Source organism: Porites lutea, chromosome 13 (assembly GCF_958299795.1).
Source record: "Porites lutea chromosome 13, jaPorLute2.1, whole genome shotgun sequence".
Taxonomy (NCBI): Eukaryota; Metazoa; Cnidaria; class Anthozoa; order Scleractinia; family Poritidae; genus Porites; species Porites lutea.
In genome coordinates this window covers 1,656,323-1,670,483 of record NC_133213.1, presented here as the reverse complement: position 1 = coordinate 1,670,483, position 14,161 = coordinate 1,656,323, and the positions used below count along the sequence as shown (strand labels likewise).

Here is a 14,161-nt window from a genome sequence, read left to right as displayed (position 1 = left end):
TGTTTGCCTTCAGTTAAGTAACTTTTTCCCTTGGGCGCCAAATGGGACTATCCTTTGTTAATGGATACTGCATCAAGAGACCAACGATAGGACTATTGTTGCTTATTATTCATTGAAAATATTTCGCCGTTTCTAATTGACTCCATTTCCCTGGTTAATTTTTCATAACTAACGGGCGCTTACCATGTTTGGAAGATTCGAGCAATAAACCATCGATTCGATGGTATATTTGATTGGAAACGAGGTCGATCGATGGTATATTTGATTGGAAAAGAGGCTTCATGGGCAATAGATCATCTATCAAAATGGCATTCACGGCCATCTGAAGACGAAATAGCATATTTCTAACAAAAACTGAACGGAAGAAATGCAAAAATACACAAAACATATTGCTCAATGAATGTTATCTTCTTTTTGAGGAGTATTTTCAAGAAAACACCAACTGTTTATATCCTGAAACAGCGCCGAGAAATTGGTCAAAGTTTAGAAAAGAGTCTACGAGGAGGTAAGCTTGTTAAGAACTTTTGAGTGAATACTAAACAATTATTCGGCTTTCGTACGTTGTGAAGAATTATGCAGATCTCAGAGGATGTTATCCACCTTGACCGAAAACAGTCTACGAGGAGGTAAGCTTGTTAAGAACTTTTGAGTGAATACAAAACAATTATTCGGCTTTCGTACGTTGTGAAGAATTATGCGGATCTCAGAGGATGTTATCCACCTCGACCTTCATCCTCGGTGGATAACATCCTCCTCGATCTACGTAATTCTTGACATCCTACTCAGCCTCATTCAAGAATTACTAATACCACGATTAATGACGAAAAGCTTTTTTCTGGCCCAGGGACGCTATGGTTACAAGCTATAATATGACGTAACGACAACAGGGGGTTTTTCACACTTAATCATGCTTGCAAAAACTTCCATTTTCTTCCAAAAGCAGCAAACTTAATTCTTCCAAGTCTTCTTGAAGGATACCATTTTTAAGCTTCGCGCTTATTTTTCAGGTAAAACCAACATGGCGCCCGGCTTGTCGTCACTATCCACAACACCAGAATCCTCTATTAATCTTTAATCTTTAATAAGTATACTCCTAAAACAGTTTTAATTGACTATACTAGGAGTTTTAAAAGCAAAATTTAAATAAATGAGTAAATAAAAAAAACATACACATATACACACGTAATTGAACACGCTATAAAATGGGCCTAATAAAACAACCCAGTGTAAACGGAATATGAATAACACCAATGTCAAGGGGGAGGATAGTGTATGCGACGAGTCCTGCCCCCTCCCCCCCCCCCCCCACGAAAAAAAAACATCGTCTCAAGTCAATAGGAAAGTATTTCAAACATGACTGAAGAAGACTCTTCAGTCTGACTTTTCTCATTTATTTATTGGTAAAAGTTCACATTGAGAGATCTATGGCTCCTCTTCACTCCTCTTAATTAAAGAAGCGCGTCACCCAGTCCCTTTCTTGACAGATTGCCGAGAAGGAATGGGTACAATCAGTTCAAAATGGCGGACAAACACGACAAAAATGGCTTAGATGGAGTGATACGGGATTTTTATGGGTAAACTTAGTTTCTGCTGGTTAAGAATGATTATTTTGACAATTTAAAGCTGAAAAGGAAGTTTCCCATAGAAAATGTGCCCTGAGATTCGCATACCAATTATTTTAAGCGAGAAAATGAGGCAAAGTTGATTGAAGATGGCCCTTTTGGCCAAACATTCATGTAAACGACTGGACAAATTCATTTCAGCACCGTTAAAATTCACCTCAGTCTTTTACAGGACATCTCCATCGACAACTGAATCAACAGGTTCTTACATTTCCCTGAAAACTGTTGCAAGCGTTCAAAATCGTACGCGCTCCCTGGTGCAGGCCTTGCGAGCTGCCAAAAACGAACAGTCGCGATTGATTCGCCTGGAAGAATTCAACGACCATATTCTTCGCTATCAGGGTGTCAGTAGAAGCCAGGCCATTCGAGAGAAGGCGATAAGTACTCTGTTAGATATCAGAAAGAAGGGCAACAAGGAGGTGTGCAAAGAAGCTCAAAAGGCGTTGGTCTTGCTTGGCTGGGTGGATCCTGTTAAAGGAACAGGGATCAAGGTTTTGTCCATCGATGGCGGAGGATCCAGGTAAGTTTGAAGATAAAGAAAGCTGCGATTGGGTGGTGGGTGTTGCAGAGGAGAGACATCAATAAGTCATTTCCGAGTTGCCTCAATACTCTGTTTCAAAACATGGCTAAGAGCAAAGCCAATGATATGATAATTGTTTTTTATTCTTCTGCAAAGAAAACTCATTTCCACCAGGCCCCGGTTGTTCCAACATTGACTAGCACTCTCCACTGGATAAATCACTATCCAGCAGATAAGTATTTTGGGGAAACCAATTGCACTATCCACTGGATAGACATTTATCCGGTGGATAGCGCTATCCACCTTTTGAACAACTGGGGCCAGGAGGGTTATGCACTAAGCATTGTTTTGAATGTGAAAGTTTTTTGAACTCAGAAATGGCCTATTGGCTATTTTACGATGGTAGGCTCACTCAACCCAGTAAAGCCGGGATAGAGGCTAACTCTGCTGACTTTGCTGTAATGAAACATCATTATAGCGAACAAATTTTGCCAGTCCCTTGGCACCTTGCTATATCAAGGTTCCACTGTACACTGGTAGATATTTCTTTACGCACAATCCAAAGTAATACCATTATGGGTAAAAATAGATGTTAATAAGATCATTGCAGTTGAAGACTCAACTCATGCAGGTGTGAAAAGAAAGCCTGAAAACTTCAGGCTTGCTGTGATTCAAACCCTGACCACTGTGATACTATGGCAGTTCTCCAACCAGTTAAGCTGGAAAGCCAACTGGGAGCCAGTCATTATTAAGTCTTTCGTAAATTATTGTAAACAGGGTATAGCGTGCATGAGTAGAGATGTTTGCAGATATCTAGTTTGTCATTACTCAGGTCATTTTCTTTTCTATGCTGTTGAGGGGCTTTCTTTTTTTCTTTTCTGGGTAGAGCAGTTGAAAGGATAGTGGGTAAAACTCCAGTGTAGTTTGTGACCTAACTTACAGTTTACTAGCAGGATTAGAACTTTAATGACTCTTCAAACACTTCTGCCCTTGTTTCCATAACACTTTTCTCTTTTAGTTTCCTGTCCCCCTGTTTCTCACTCTTTTCTTGCTAGTACCTTTGACTTATCCAAGTCTTGCATGCAAGTCTTTTCAGTGATTATTGTTTTATTTTACCATAGATCACAGTCACTCCTCTGCCGCTATTTGGGAATGAAAGTATTATATCAATCTAATTTCTCTTCTACTTTTTCTTTAACAGAGGCTTGATGGCCATTGAAATTCTTAAAAGAATCGAAGATTTGTGTAACAAAGAGATTTATGAACTGTTTGACCTGATCTGCGGAGCTTCTACAGGTGCTATTCTTGCATTCATGCTCGGGATCAAGAAGATTCCACTGGAGGAATGTGAACGTATCTACAGAAAACTCAGCATGGATATATTTGAACAGAATACTCTGATTGGAACAGGGAAGTTGTTCTGGAATCATGCTTATTATGACACTACCAAGTTAGAACAGATCCTCAAGTAAGTTCACTTTGTTATCTAGGAGACTTTAATCATGAACAAGCAAGGGAAATGTGCCGCTGTGAAGGGTATGGTTTTCAAGCAGTTTACTCTAGGATAGGGTATATAAATCAGAGCGTTTGGGTCTAGAATAGGGTATCATTTTTCAGGAAACTGATCAGTTGGTTGAAGATTTTATCTAGACTAGGGATTGTGGCATAAGGTTTGATTTTGGCTAGACTACTGTGCTAGTGACCTCTATAGTCTCTGGAAAACAGCTACTCTAGGATAGGGGGGATTTGGGGAGTTTACTCTAGTATAGGGTAGCAAAATTCAGCTGAACTAGCTCTGGTATAGGTTAAGGGTTCCAGGGTCCCAGCGGGACATCGCCACCCAGAAATTCCTAAAGTACCCTCCCGCCCTTACCCCTGGGATTCACCCATTCTATCTTTTGTTCCCATTTCTCATTTTCCCTTTTGACGGGGTGTTCTCCCTTTCAGCATTCCTCTTTTTACTTACATCCAATCTTATGGCCACATTGTGTTGTGTCTAACAGAAATGAAAGTGGAGAGGCAAGGCTGATAGATTCTGCGAAGGACAAGACTGTGCCAAAGGTACTTTATTTTCTAGTTCAGCACCCAGTATGGTTTCTATTATGGTAAATGAAGATAAGTTAACTTTTATTATTTTAGCTTTCACTCAAAACATCTGCAATAATAGATTTGTTAAACAAGTTCCAATATTTAAGGCTATGGTCAGGCAAAACCTATCATGTTTACTTGTGAATGTTTTCTAATGTATGAATGTTCTTCACAAGGAAGCAGTCCTTTGAGTGCTTCTCAGTATTTAAATAAACAAGCTTTAATTTTTGTAATGGGAGGGGAATAATTAGTAGGTCAACAAATCAATAGAGCTGTGGAATAACATCCTGAAACAGGGTTTTGTGTGGACGAAACTCCTCTCCAGACCCATCATGAATAAACTGGATCCCATTACTTTGCCTGCCTTATGATTTTGAAATACAAAAAAAGAGGTTACACCTGAGCAATGTCTTTTAAAAATGATAGTAAAAAGGTATTTTTGCTTTTTTTTTTCCAGTCCAGTTTGTAACATTTCATTTGTAAATTTGTCAGTATAGGTTGCTGCAGTATCCACAGTAGTAAATCACTCACTCCTGATGCCTTTTGTGTTCAGTAACTACACACGCCCATATGGCTCCAACTCTAAGTTCCCTCAGAGCTGTAAGTACAGATTGTGGGAGGCACTGAGAGCCTCGACTGCAGCACCTGGTTTCTTTGAGGAATATAAACTTGGAAATGATATTCATCAGGTACTAGTAGAATCTAAAACCATTCTTAAATTAAGGTCACCTGCAGTCCTAAAGAAACAAAAATTCCACTAAAGAAACAAAAATTTCTGTAGTGTCTCCTTTTGTTTAACGCGTTCAAAAGGTGGCGTTTTGAGCACTGTGCTCCCCACCCCTGGGACGTTTGTCCATGTGGCCCAAGTTGCGGGGAGCAATAAGAGATGGCTGGGCTCGCAGGCTAACTCTAACCCTTCTTCAGAGCTATTCAGATGGACAAAGGGATAGTGTGTAAACCATCAGCTTCCGAAGCTTTTTACCAAGTCACATCGATTGTCTTGATAGTTGATAAAGCCATATTTTCAAGTTGTTTACTCTGGAAAGTTGAGTAAGCAAGCAAGTTGAGTGCGTGAGCTACCTGTGGTCTAACCCATCCGTTATGTTATCCACAGGATGGTGGTCTTCTCACAAACAATCCTTGTTCTATTGCTATTCACGAGGCCAGGCTTTTGTGGCCTGATGAGCCATTTCAGTGCATCGTCTCCATCGGAACTGGGAAATACAAAGGGAGATCTGGGCCAAGTGTCGTGGAGTTCAGCAGTCTTCGTGAGAAGCTTTTAAAAATTGTGGCCAGCGCAACAGATACTGAAGGTGAGTTTTGAAAAACAGGACAGAAAGATCATTTAAAAAGCTCTTAAGTTTCCTTCCTTTGAGCTCAGTAACTGATCACACTAAAGGACGTAAAGGCTTGTGGGTTGAAGCAGTTAGAAACAAGACAGTTATTCAAATTTAAAATAACAGATGTGGAAAAAAATCAGCTACTAAAAGACAGTTTTGCCTGCGAAAAATGGACCCTTCCAGTAGCCTGAATTTCATCCAATTACTTCGAGTCCTTATTACTCCCTCAATAACTCAGTTACTGAGGGAGTAATAACGACTCGAAGTAATCGGATGAAATTCAGGCTACCCTTCCAGGTATTTTTCAACTTTTGATAATGACCAGTAAGGAAAAATTTTTGAATACTTCTGGAAAGAGCACCTTCAATTTAGTGAAATTGCCAAGTTTGAAAATGATACATCTTACACGAGCGAAGAAAATTTTACAGATGTTTGTAAGGTGGGGGGTAGGGGGGGCACAAACTTGCCCCCAACTTACAAACGTCCGTAAAATTTGCTAGTTTGAGAAGCTATATCTGCGTTAGTTTTCAACAAATAACACTCAAACTTGGCAATTTTACTAATTTCAAGGCGCTCTTTTCAGCAAAGTTGATAGATTTTACCTAACTTTTTAATGTCAGAAGCTGAAAAAAAATGTGGATAGGTCTATTGACAAAGCATCTCGAGACTGCGGTATTCACCTATAAAGTTTCTGCATAACTGATTTCCAGCTTAGCGAGAGGAGATTCAATCTTTTGAAACACGGAGCCCTGCTTTAAATACTAAAACAGTTTGAATCATTCCCATGTATGAATTTCAAACTATTTTACTTGCAGCTGTGGACATTGTATTAAGTGACGTTTTACCGAAGTCTGTTTACTTCCGGCTCAACCCAAACATGTCAGCAGATATACCCATGGATGAAGGGAGAATAGAAATGTTAGAACAAATTCAGTTTCACGCCAGAAGACATTTAGAGAAGGCAGATGAGAGTTTAAAGAAATGTGCACGGGTTCTACTGCAAGACAAAACTTTACTACATCGTTCTTTAGACAAGTTCCGAGTGTGGTATAAAGATACGTAAAAATACATTGTCCAAATAGGAAGATATCTTTAATTTTTTCAGAAAAAATCAACATGCGAAAAAATGTACTTGCACAAACCATTTGAGTAGACACAATTCAGGATTTGTGAGTACTGTTTTCTCTTTTTCTGTCTTCCGTCTACTATTTTGTTCTTTGTTTCCTGTTTCCTTTTCTAAAAAGAGCCCCATGAAATGTTGATTTTCAACTTGCTTACTGGTGTTCTTCATTTAACTGAACAGATTTTGTTATGCTCAATTCAAAAATGGCTAACCTTGTACGGTGAAATGTTATAGTCAAAATATCACCTTGAAATAATACTATGTGATAGCATTTGTAATCCACTAGGAGGCATAGGCTCATTGCAGCATTGAGTTCAAAAACATGTTACCAGTTAACAATTCTTCACTTTCGTTGACTACTTTTATTCCAAATTGGCATCAGTTTATAATAAATCTAATTTTAAATACACTGTATAGTGAAGTTAATCTACACCTGGGTGACTAAGAACCATACGGATTAATCTTTAACAATTCCTATTCCTACTATTCCTGGTCAGTAGTGAATCAACTGCTTTTTGTGACAGTTTAAAAACTTGCTTATTATTTTTTATCGTTTTTGCGCCACTAATGTTTGACCTACTCCACCTTCTATCCCAAACAAAAATTAAACTCCTGTTCCCATAAAAAGAGTAGGAGGTAACATAATAATTACCCAATCCAGTGATTAGGATGAATCTGACAGTGAAATAGGATTCAAACCATCAAAAAATTTAAGATACATGCAGAGAAGATGGTAGCTGAAAATAATATTCTAAAACTGTGGAGTAATAGTTTCTCCAAGACTCAGTTTCTTTAAGGCCCATTAGTGCTGACCCAGGTTTAAATATTATCTGAACCCATTGCTGGGTTAACATTTCAAAAGATTCCTTTGTACCTTCATTTGGGTATCTGCAGTTACCAAACACGTTCTAAGATGAACCAATTTTGTCTACAATTTGCTAGCCCCCATTGCAGACATCTTCTGAGGGGGTACTAATGTTTCTGCTTGCCTAACTGCCATGTTGAATTCTAAACCATTGAGAGGTTGGGGCATGAAGGGTTGCTTTTCCTTTTCTCCCAAATATTTCAAACTGATGTATGTCCTAGAGACAAAGATGGCAGCCATGGCAATATGAACATAAACAAGCAGGTTTTGCCTGCCCCAAAAATACACCTGCAATGTAGGCTAAACCTCTGCTTTACCTTAGGTTGACAGAGCATGACACTTCATTATTTTAATTTAACTAATTCTGAAGAAACTGGGTCACAATAAAGTGGAAACTCTCCTTGGAGTAACCTGCTAAATAGAGACACTAAAGCCAGGACACAAAGAAAGTCAGTTTTACGACTTGCCTGAATGGCAAGCTGTAGTTAGTAAGAACTAGGCCAAAAGTCATTTCAACTAGCTCCCCCCTAAAAAAGATAAGGAGGATTGATTACAGTTCTTCTGCAATTTGAATTCCCCAAAAACCTTCAGTTAGGAACAAAATTCACTAGCCTAAGCCTAGGAGCAAAATCCACTAGCCGTGGGGTATCAGACAATACTTTCTTTGCACGCTGAACACAACTTGAAGCAAAATTAATGATAAAGACTGTGCTAAGAATTTGAAGTTGCAGCACCACTTATCTATTGTTTCTTACATGAGGGTGTATGTATGATTTAAAGTTCCACAGTCACTGTTACAAGTTCTCTACTGTTTCTTCATAGCTTCAAGGATTCGCAGAATCTCAATGAAGAGATTAATTATGTCGAGGTAAAGGTTGATAGAAGCCAAGATGTACTCCTCAGGTGACAGTTTATTCATCAGCATGTGTGTGTCGAACACAATGAATGCAGAAAACAGGAGGGCACCCGCAATGGCATACACCAGCTCAAATGTCTCACTGTGGAAGAAAAACTGAAAAAAGAGACAACAATAAGGATAGTGTTAATTTAAAAATTGTAAAACGGACGCTGTTATTATAAGAATCTTAACTGACGTTTCGGCAATGCTGCCTTCTTCAGGGTATACAAGACTAAATACCGTTAAAAAGTTCATTAAAATTAGGTCACGTGGCTGATGGTATACTCGCGCGTGCCACATGAAATAGCGCACTATCGCGCGCGAGTAAGCAACCAAAAAAAAAGGCAGCATTGCCAAAACGTCGGTTAAGATTCTTATAATAACAGCGTCCGTTTTACAATTTTTAAATTAACATTTATAAGTACTACATTGCACAGGTTTTTCAATCTTTATTAAACAATAAGGATAGTCTTCACCATTCAATATAATTGGGACCTTAAGCAAGGATGACGATGACAGCAGTGAAAACGTCGGTAAAAAAATTAATTTGCGTTCTTTCAAACTTAATCACGTATATTTGGACCTGCTCAATATGTCAAATGCAGGCGACTTTTCCTGGATTTGAATTCTTAAGGATTGTATTGAGGTTCAAAAAGAGGAAAGAAATTTCATCGTCATATGTCCACGTCCTACATAAAATGGCAAATTAGGAGGTTTCACGCCGTAGTCGTGCAGTGGACGCCAAAGAAATGAACTAAAAAGCATGATGCGCATGCAGAGCTGTTGTTTTGATAATTAAACCTATTGTTTTTGTGAAGTCGTCGTTGTGGTCGTCGTCATAGTTACTTAAGCTCCCTATTAATTTTATTAGGCTCTTACAGTGTTCCAGTTAATTCTTTCAAGCATAGGGTCATGTAGACCATCTGAGGGGTCACCAAGACCATGTGCCAATTTTTTCCGTTATATTAACTTAACACATATATGTCATCTGTTGGGTTAGGAAGCCTTCTTCGATGGGTCATTAACCCGAGACCCGTCTCTTATCTGGAACACTGTCTTAAATCCACAACAGTTACAAGTTGATAATGTAATACTGCCAAAATTTACGTCGCCCTTCACAAAATGCCTGTTGCAGGTGACCAGAGGAGCCAGCAGTCATGATCTCCAGGTTACTATTATGCATGCATGGTACGTTTTTAGCCAACATTCCTTTAGACTGGACTAAGATATGAATGGAATGCAGTTTGATCACACGCATTTGGACCTTCTTTCACTCATAATCTGATCAAGCAAAAGATAACACATGTTTCGACCTTTTATCACTTGAAACTTATGTAAAGTACAATGTTTGAGCGACAGCATTTTGACCATCAATCCATAGATCACCCGTACTCCCTAACCTTTGATTATCACTATTAATAACTAAACTTCTTCTAGTAACACGAGTTTGGGCTGCCTGTGCACATACCTGCAGAAAGCCAGCCAAAATAAGGATCCATAAGATAGTGAACAACCTGTCAAAAAAAAAAAACAACAATAAAATACAATAAACACAACAGGGTTCGCTTAGTTTTTTGGACCCAAAATTCAAGACTTTTTCCAGACTCAAGGTTATCAAAATTAACAGGTGATCAATAGAGGCCTCAAAAAGGCAGGAAATATACAGACAAGATTGAATAGGATTTGACCAAAATGAAAAAAATTCACTTATGAAGCACTTGTTGTGGCTTTGAAAAAAACTCAAGACTTTTTAACATTTTTTCAGACTTTATCTTCATTTTCCAGACTTTTTCCAGGTCTGGAAAATTGCTGCAAATTTCAAGACTTTTTCAAGAATTCATGACTCTGTATTAACGATTTAACCCTTTAAGTTGCAAAAGTGACCAAGATAAATTTTCGCCTAACAATGTCCATACACTGTCAAGAGATAAGTTATGAGAATTAGTAAAATGATCACCAAAGAGAAAATGCTTTGATTTATTATCAAATTCTCTCAACTTATTCTGCAAGGAAATGTATGGAGATCGGTTTGGAGAATTTGTATGTGGATACTGGTGGTTAATAAATTATTCCTTTAAATGACAATGACCAATACATACCCTGCCCCCCAGGAGCTGTAATCTCTCTTGCTTTGCAGAGTGTATACTGTCAGAGCCATGGTGGTTGCCATGGTCAGAATAAAGGCTTCCAGCACGAGTACTTGATCATAGAAGGTCACTGTAACAGAGAAACATCAAAAAAAAAATTACTGACAACAGTAAGGACAACAGTTACGCAGAACCACGTGGCAAATTTTCAGTACACTGCAGGGCTACAAGGATTCAAATTGAACGAACTAGGGTCAGTTTAATAAAACTTTTTCAAGTGTAATCTACAAGACTTGTAAATTACACCTAGGGTAGCTCTTGTTTCCAGACTCTTAAATAATAACTACATTTGTAAATTACATGGTCTTGTTAAAGGTTTATTAAATTGACCCCTGATGTCTGTTTTGTCTACTTATAAACAAAAGTAACTAAGGATCAAACTAGTAACAGCTGAGAAAATAACTTCCTGAAAAACTGGTTTTATTAGTAGCACTCTCACTCAGGATCAACCAGTGTAAAGACACTCACCCAGTGTTCCAATAGTGTAAGCCTCTGATAATGTCTGAAATAATAGGCACAATCTTTTAGTATTCTTGATTTCATGTAAACAAGTACAGTTTTGATAACATTTCATCCTAATTAAGGCAATACACCAAGTTAACCAGAGTAACTGAATGTCATGAGTGAAAATAAAATATTATCAGTCCACCTTTCTTTCAATAACAGTTCACTTACAGTGATATAACATTCTATCTGATTCTGAGGTTTTGATACGACAGTTAAATAAATTTTGATTCAAGACAAATTGAGAAAAAAAAAAGGCACTAATGATTGCACAGAAGGTTTTTGAGCAGCCTGATACAGTTCAATTTTGGCGATTCATGCAAAAGATGGACTTGAGCTTTTAAAAGAATGCTTCAATGGGAGGGAAGCCTCCCTCCAGAACTACAGTAGTTGAGGATGGCAAGAGAACACTGCACTTGTAAGACAGATAAATCACTTACAAAAGCCAACAGCAGGTACATATTTGTGGGGTGTTCCTTGCGTTTAAACATCAGTCCGAGGAGAAGGCCAATGGACAGTACAAAAGCCACCATTAACACTTCAGGCCTGAAAAAGATTCATGATATAACAAAATGGCTACAAAGCCGAACAAACAAAACAAACTGCAATGACAAAAGAGAGCTTGCAAACAGATGTACCCTGATAGGAGTTCAATTAACAAGGCCCTGTTAGGGTAAAATTCCGACAAACGACACGGCCTTGAAACAACAACTAAGACTAATTAATAGAAGGGTGACAAACAACAAAAAGATGGGTTAAATAAAGAAAGGGACATTGTCTACTACTCATAACACAAAACGTCCATATTTGAAATTCAGACTAGGGACATGCGCACCCCCTCCCCCACTGCCCACCCAAGAGGGTGTCATTATACAGGATAGTCAATTACGAGAGAAACCAGTGCTCTAGTAGCTCCCCAGTGGCCCCATGGTGCCTCACTTTTGTTCTTGGGTGACTAGGAAATCTAGGGGGTTTTTTTAAATAAAAATCCTTTGCTGGGCACCCTGGATTGCTCAGGTTCAGTGCTATTGTCTCCCTTCAATATTTCTGAAAGCTAAATGTGACTGGACGAACTTTGATCTATTTTATAGAGGGATAACAGACAGGCCTTTGTGTTTTTTGCCAAAACTAAATGCCTCAGTTTGATGTTGCTTGATGTAAACTTATTTTGAGTGTACACGGACTATGTTGTAAATTCACCTGGACTGGACAAAGCCTTTGATGCCTTCTGAGTACATAAATATTGCTGCAACAATGACAGTTAAGGTAAGCTGAGCCGTGAGGATGCCATAAACCTTCCTGAGAAAACCTATAACAGAAAAAAAAATGTCATGGTTAAAAACAAACTGTCACATTACTGTTCTGAGCTTCAAAAGTCCATCCAATTCTTCTGTTGTCTTCCAAAGACAGGACTGTCACTAAGAGCCGGTGGCCTGGGATTTTCCCTCGCTACTATGAGAATGAGCCCTGGCTACTTTTATAGGAATCAAAAGGAATATAGAGCCAAAGTTCTTCCTAGCTGTACAAGTCCCCGCCTACTAATAGCAGATACCCAGCAACTTGAAATGTTAGCGACAGCCCTGCAAAGAGTATAAAAACACGGTATCATCACATAAGTAGGTAGAGTATGATTGTCCAGTTGAATGTAGTCCGGAATAGGACTGTTGTTGACAGTGACTGACGATTCAACAACCTATGCAGTGGTCATCTTCCAAGTCAAAGTGAGTTGTATCACATCAGTTGATGGTATTAAACTCTCGTTATGGACCTGATTGGTCAACTAAGTCAAGATCTTATTGGTTGTCCGTCATTTAAGCCGTGATGTTATTGGCTACAAAGACTTGAAATATCATTGGCCATTTCACAATTCAGTGGTGTTTGTTCTAAGTTAGTAAACCAACAGTTTCAAAAGCCGCCATATTGGATCATGCAGACAGCCTGGTTTCTCATGCTACACAAGAATGTTTAGCAAGCCAGTGGTGCCACTGTATTGCTAAGCATGTTCCATTAAGTTTGTTATGAAAACACAGTAGCCAAACTTGAAAGCTTGTAAACAAGGATATTTCAGCAACAAAATGAGAAACCCTACTGATCTAAAAATTGCTCTAAGGAACTTTGCAGCAATGAAACTAAAAACACAGAAGTACTGATAAGCTTAGCTTATTGTTATTAGTATTTATTTATTTCGATTTTTGAAAACAATTTTGCAACACGCAAACCAGCAATTCACATATTATATGTAAGTGGGTACAGTGCGCAGAATCAGCCAGTGTTGATTGTTCTGTGAATCCATTAGGAGTGATTAACATATGGTTTGCTTTTCTTACGTGTCGTTGTAACTCGCAGCAAACTCGGCTATCATACTTCTCATTATCACTTTTATGCAATAAACGTCGATTTCTCAGGAGTCTTATATCATAACTACACAAGGATTTCATTCCTTCAAGACCCAAATAATTAAGCCAGAGATTACTATTTTTGTAAATCATTAAGTTAACATTAGCAAACACGGAAGAAACAGCTAGCCCATAAATACTTCGTTATTTCACATATTTAAAACAGCAAAATATTTATGTTATCATTAATGACGTCTGCCTTGAGATGAAAAAAGATGATTTAAAGGCGATTTACCTAGATCGGAAGTTGGAACGGAAAGAAATAATACATTTTCGAAACAAAATAAATTAACCTAAGGCAAGCAAATCTCACAAACATACATGTATTTTAGTACGACTTTTTGCCGTCTAATAAGTCATATAAACCACAAAAACACACACCAAGTCGAATTTTTAGATTCGTCTGGGCAACAGTGACTCCGTAAGTGAAATCCTCCTCTAAACTGGACATTTTGGGGTTCCCAAACAAACTTCCCGTTGGATCTCCTTTGCTAGTCGCCATCTTGAGACGTGAAAATAATCACCTCCGGAGGAAGGATTTGCCGTGACGAATACAACGAATTCGCTGATTGGTTACCTGTTTGCAAAGAACCAATCACATCGTGTTTTAGAACTTCACCCAGAAGCCCTAACCAAATATGGTTGGATAAATGTCTGC

At 38.4% G+C, this 14,161-nt stretch overlaps 2 protein-coding genes across 2 annotated transcripts; one reads left to right on the top strand and one right to left on the bottom strand.

Annotated features, from left to right (window-relative positions):
• The first annotated feature begins 1,513 nt into the window (after positions 1–1,513).
• Positions 1,514–6,669, top strand: LOC140922840 (calcium-independent phospholipase A2-gamma-like). Its single transcript, XM_073372870.1, has 6 exons — positions 1,514–2,142; positions 3,344–3,610; positions 4,146–4,203; positions 4,728–4,919; positions 5,345–5,543; positions 6,386–6,669. Exons 1-6 carry the CDS (start codon positions 1,712–1,714, stop codon positions 6,631–6,633), a joined length of 1,395 nt encoding a protein of 464 aa, XP_073228971.1. The 5' UTR covers positions 1,514–1,711; the 3' UTR covers positions 6,634–6,669.
• Positions 6,670–7,032: 363 nt separating this feature from the next.
• Positions 7,033–14,043, bottom strand: LOC140922841 (protein lifeguard 4-like). Its single transcript, XM_073372871.1, has 7 exons — positions 13,885–14,043; positions 12,308–12,416; positions 11,548–11,653; positions 11,072–11,105; positions 10,556–10,673; positions 9,925–9,970; positions 7,033–8,570 (listed from the first exon to the last, which is right to left on the bottom strand). The coding sequence occupies exons 1-7, from the start codon at positions 14,003–14,005 to the stop codon at positions 8,364–8,366; spliced, it is 741 nt and encodes a 246-aa protein (XP_073228972.1). The 5' UTR covers positions 14,006–14,043; the 3' UTR covers positions 7,033–8,363.
• Positions 14,044–14,161: the final 118 nt, after the last annotated feature.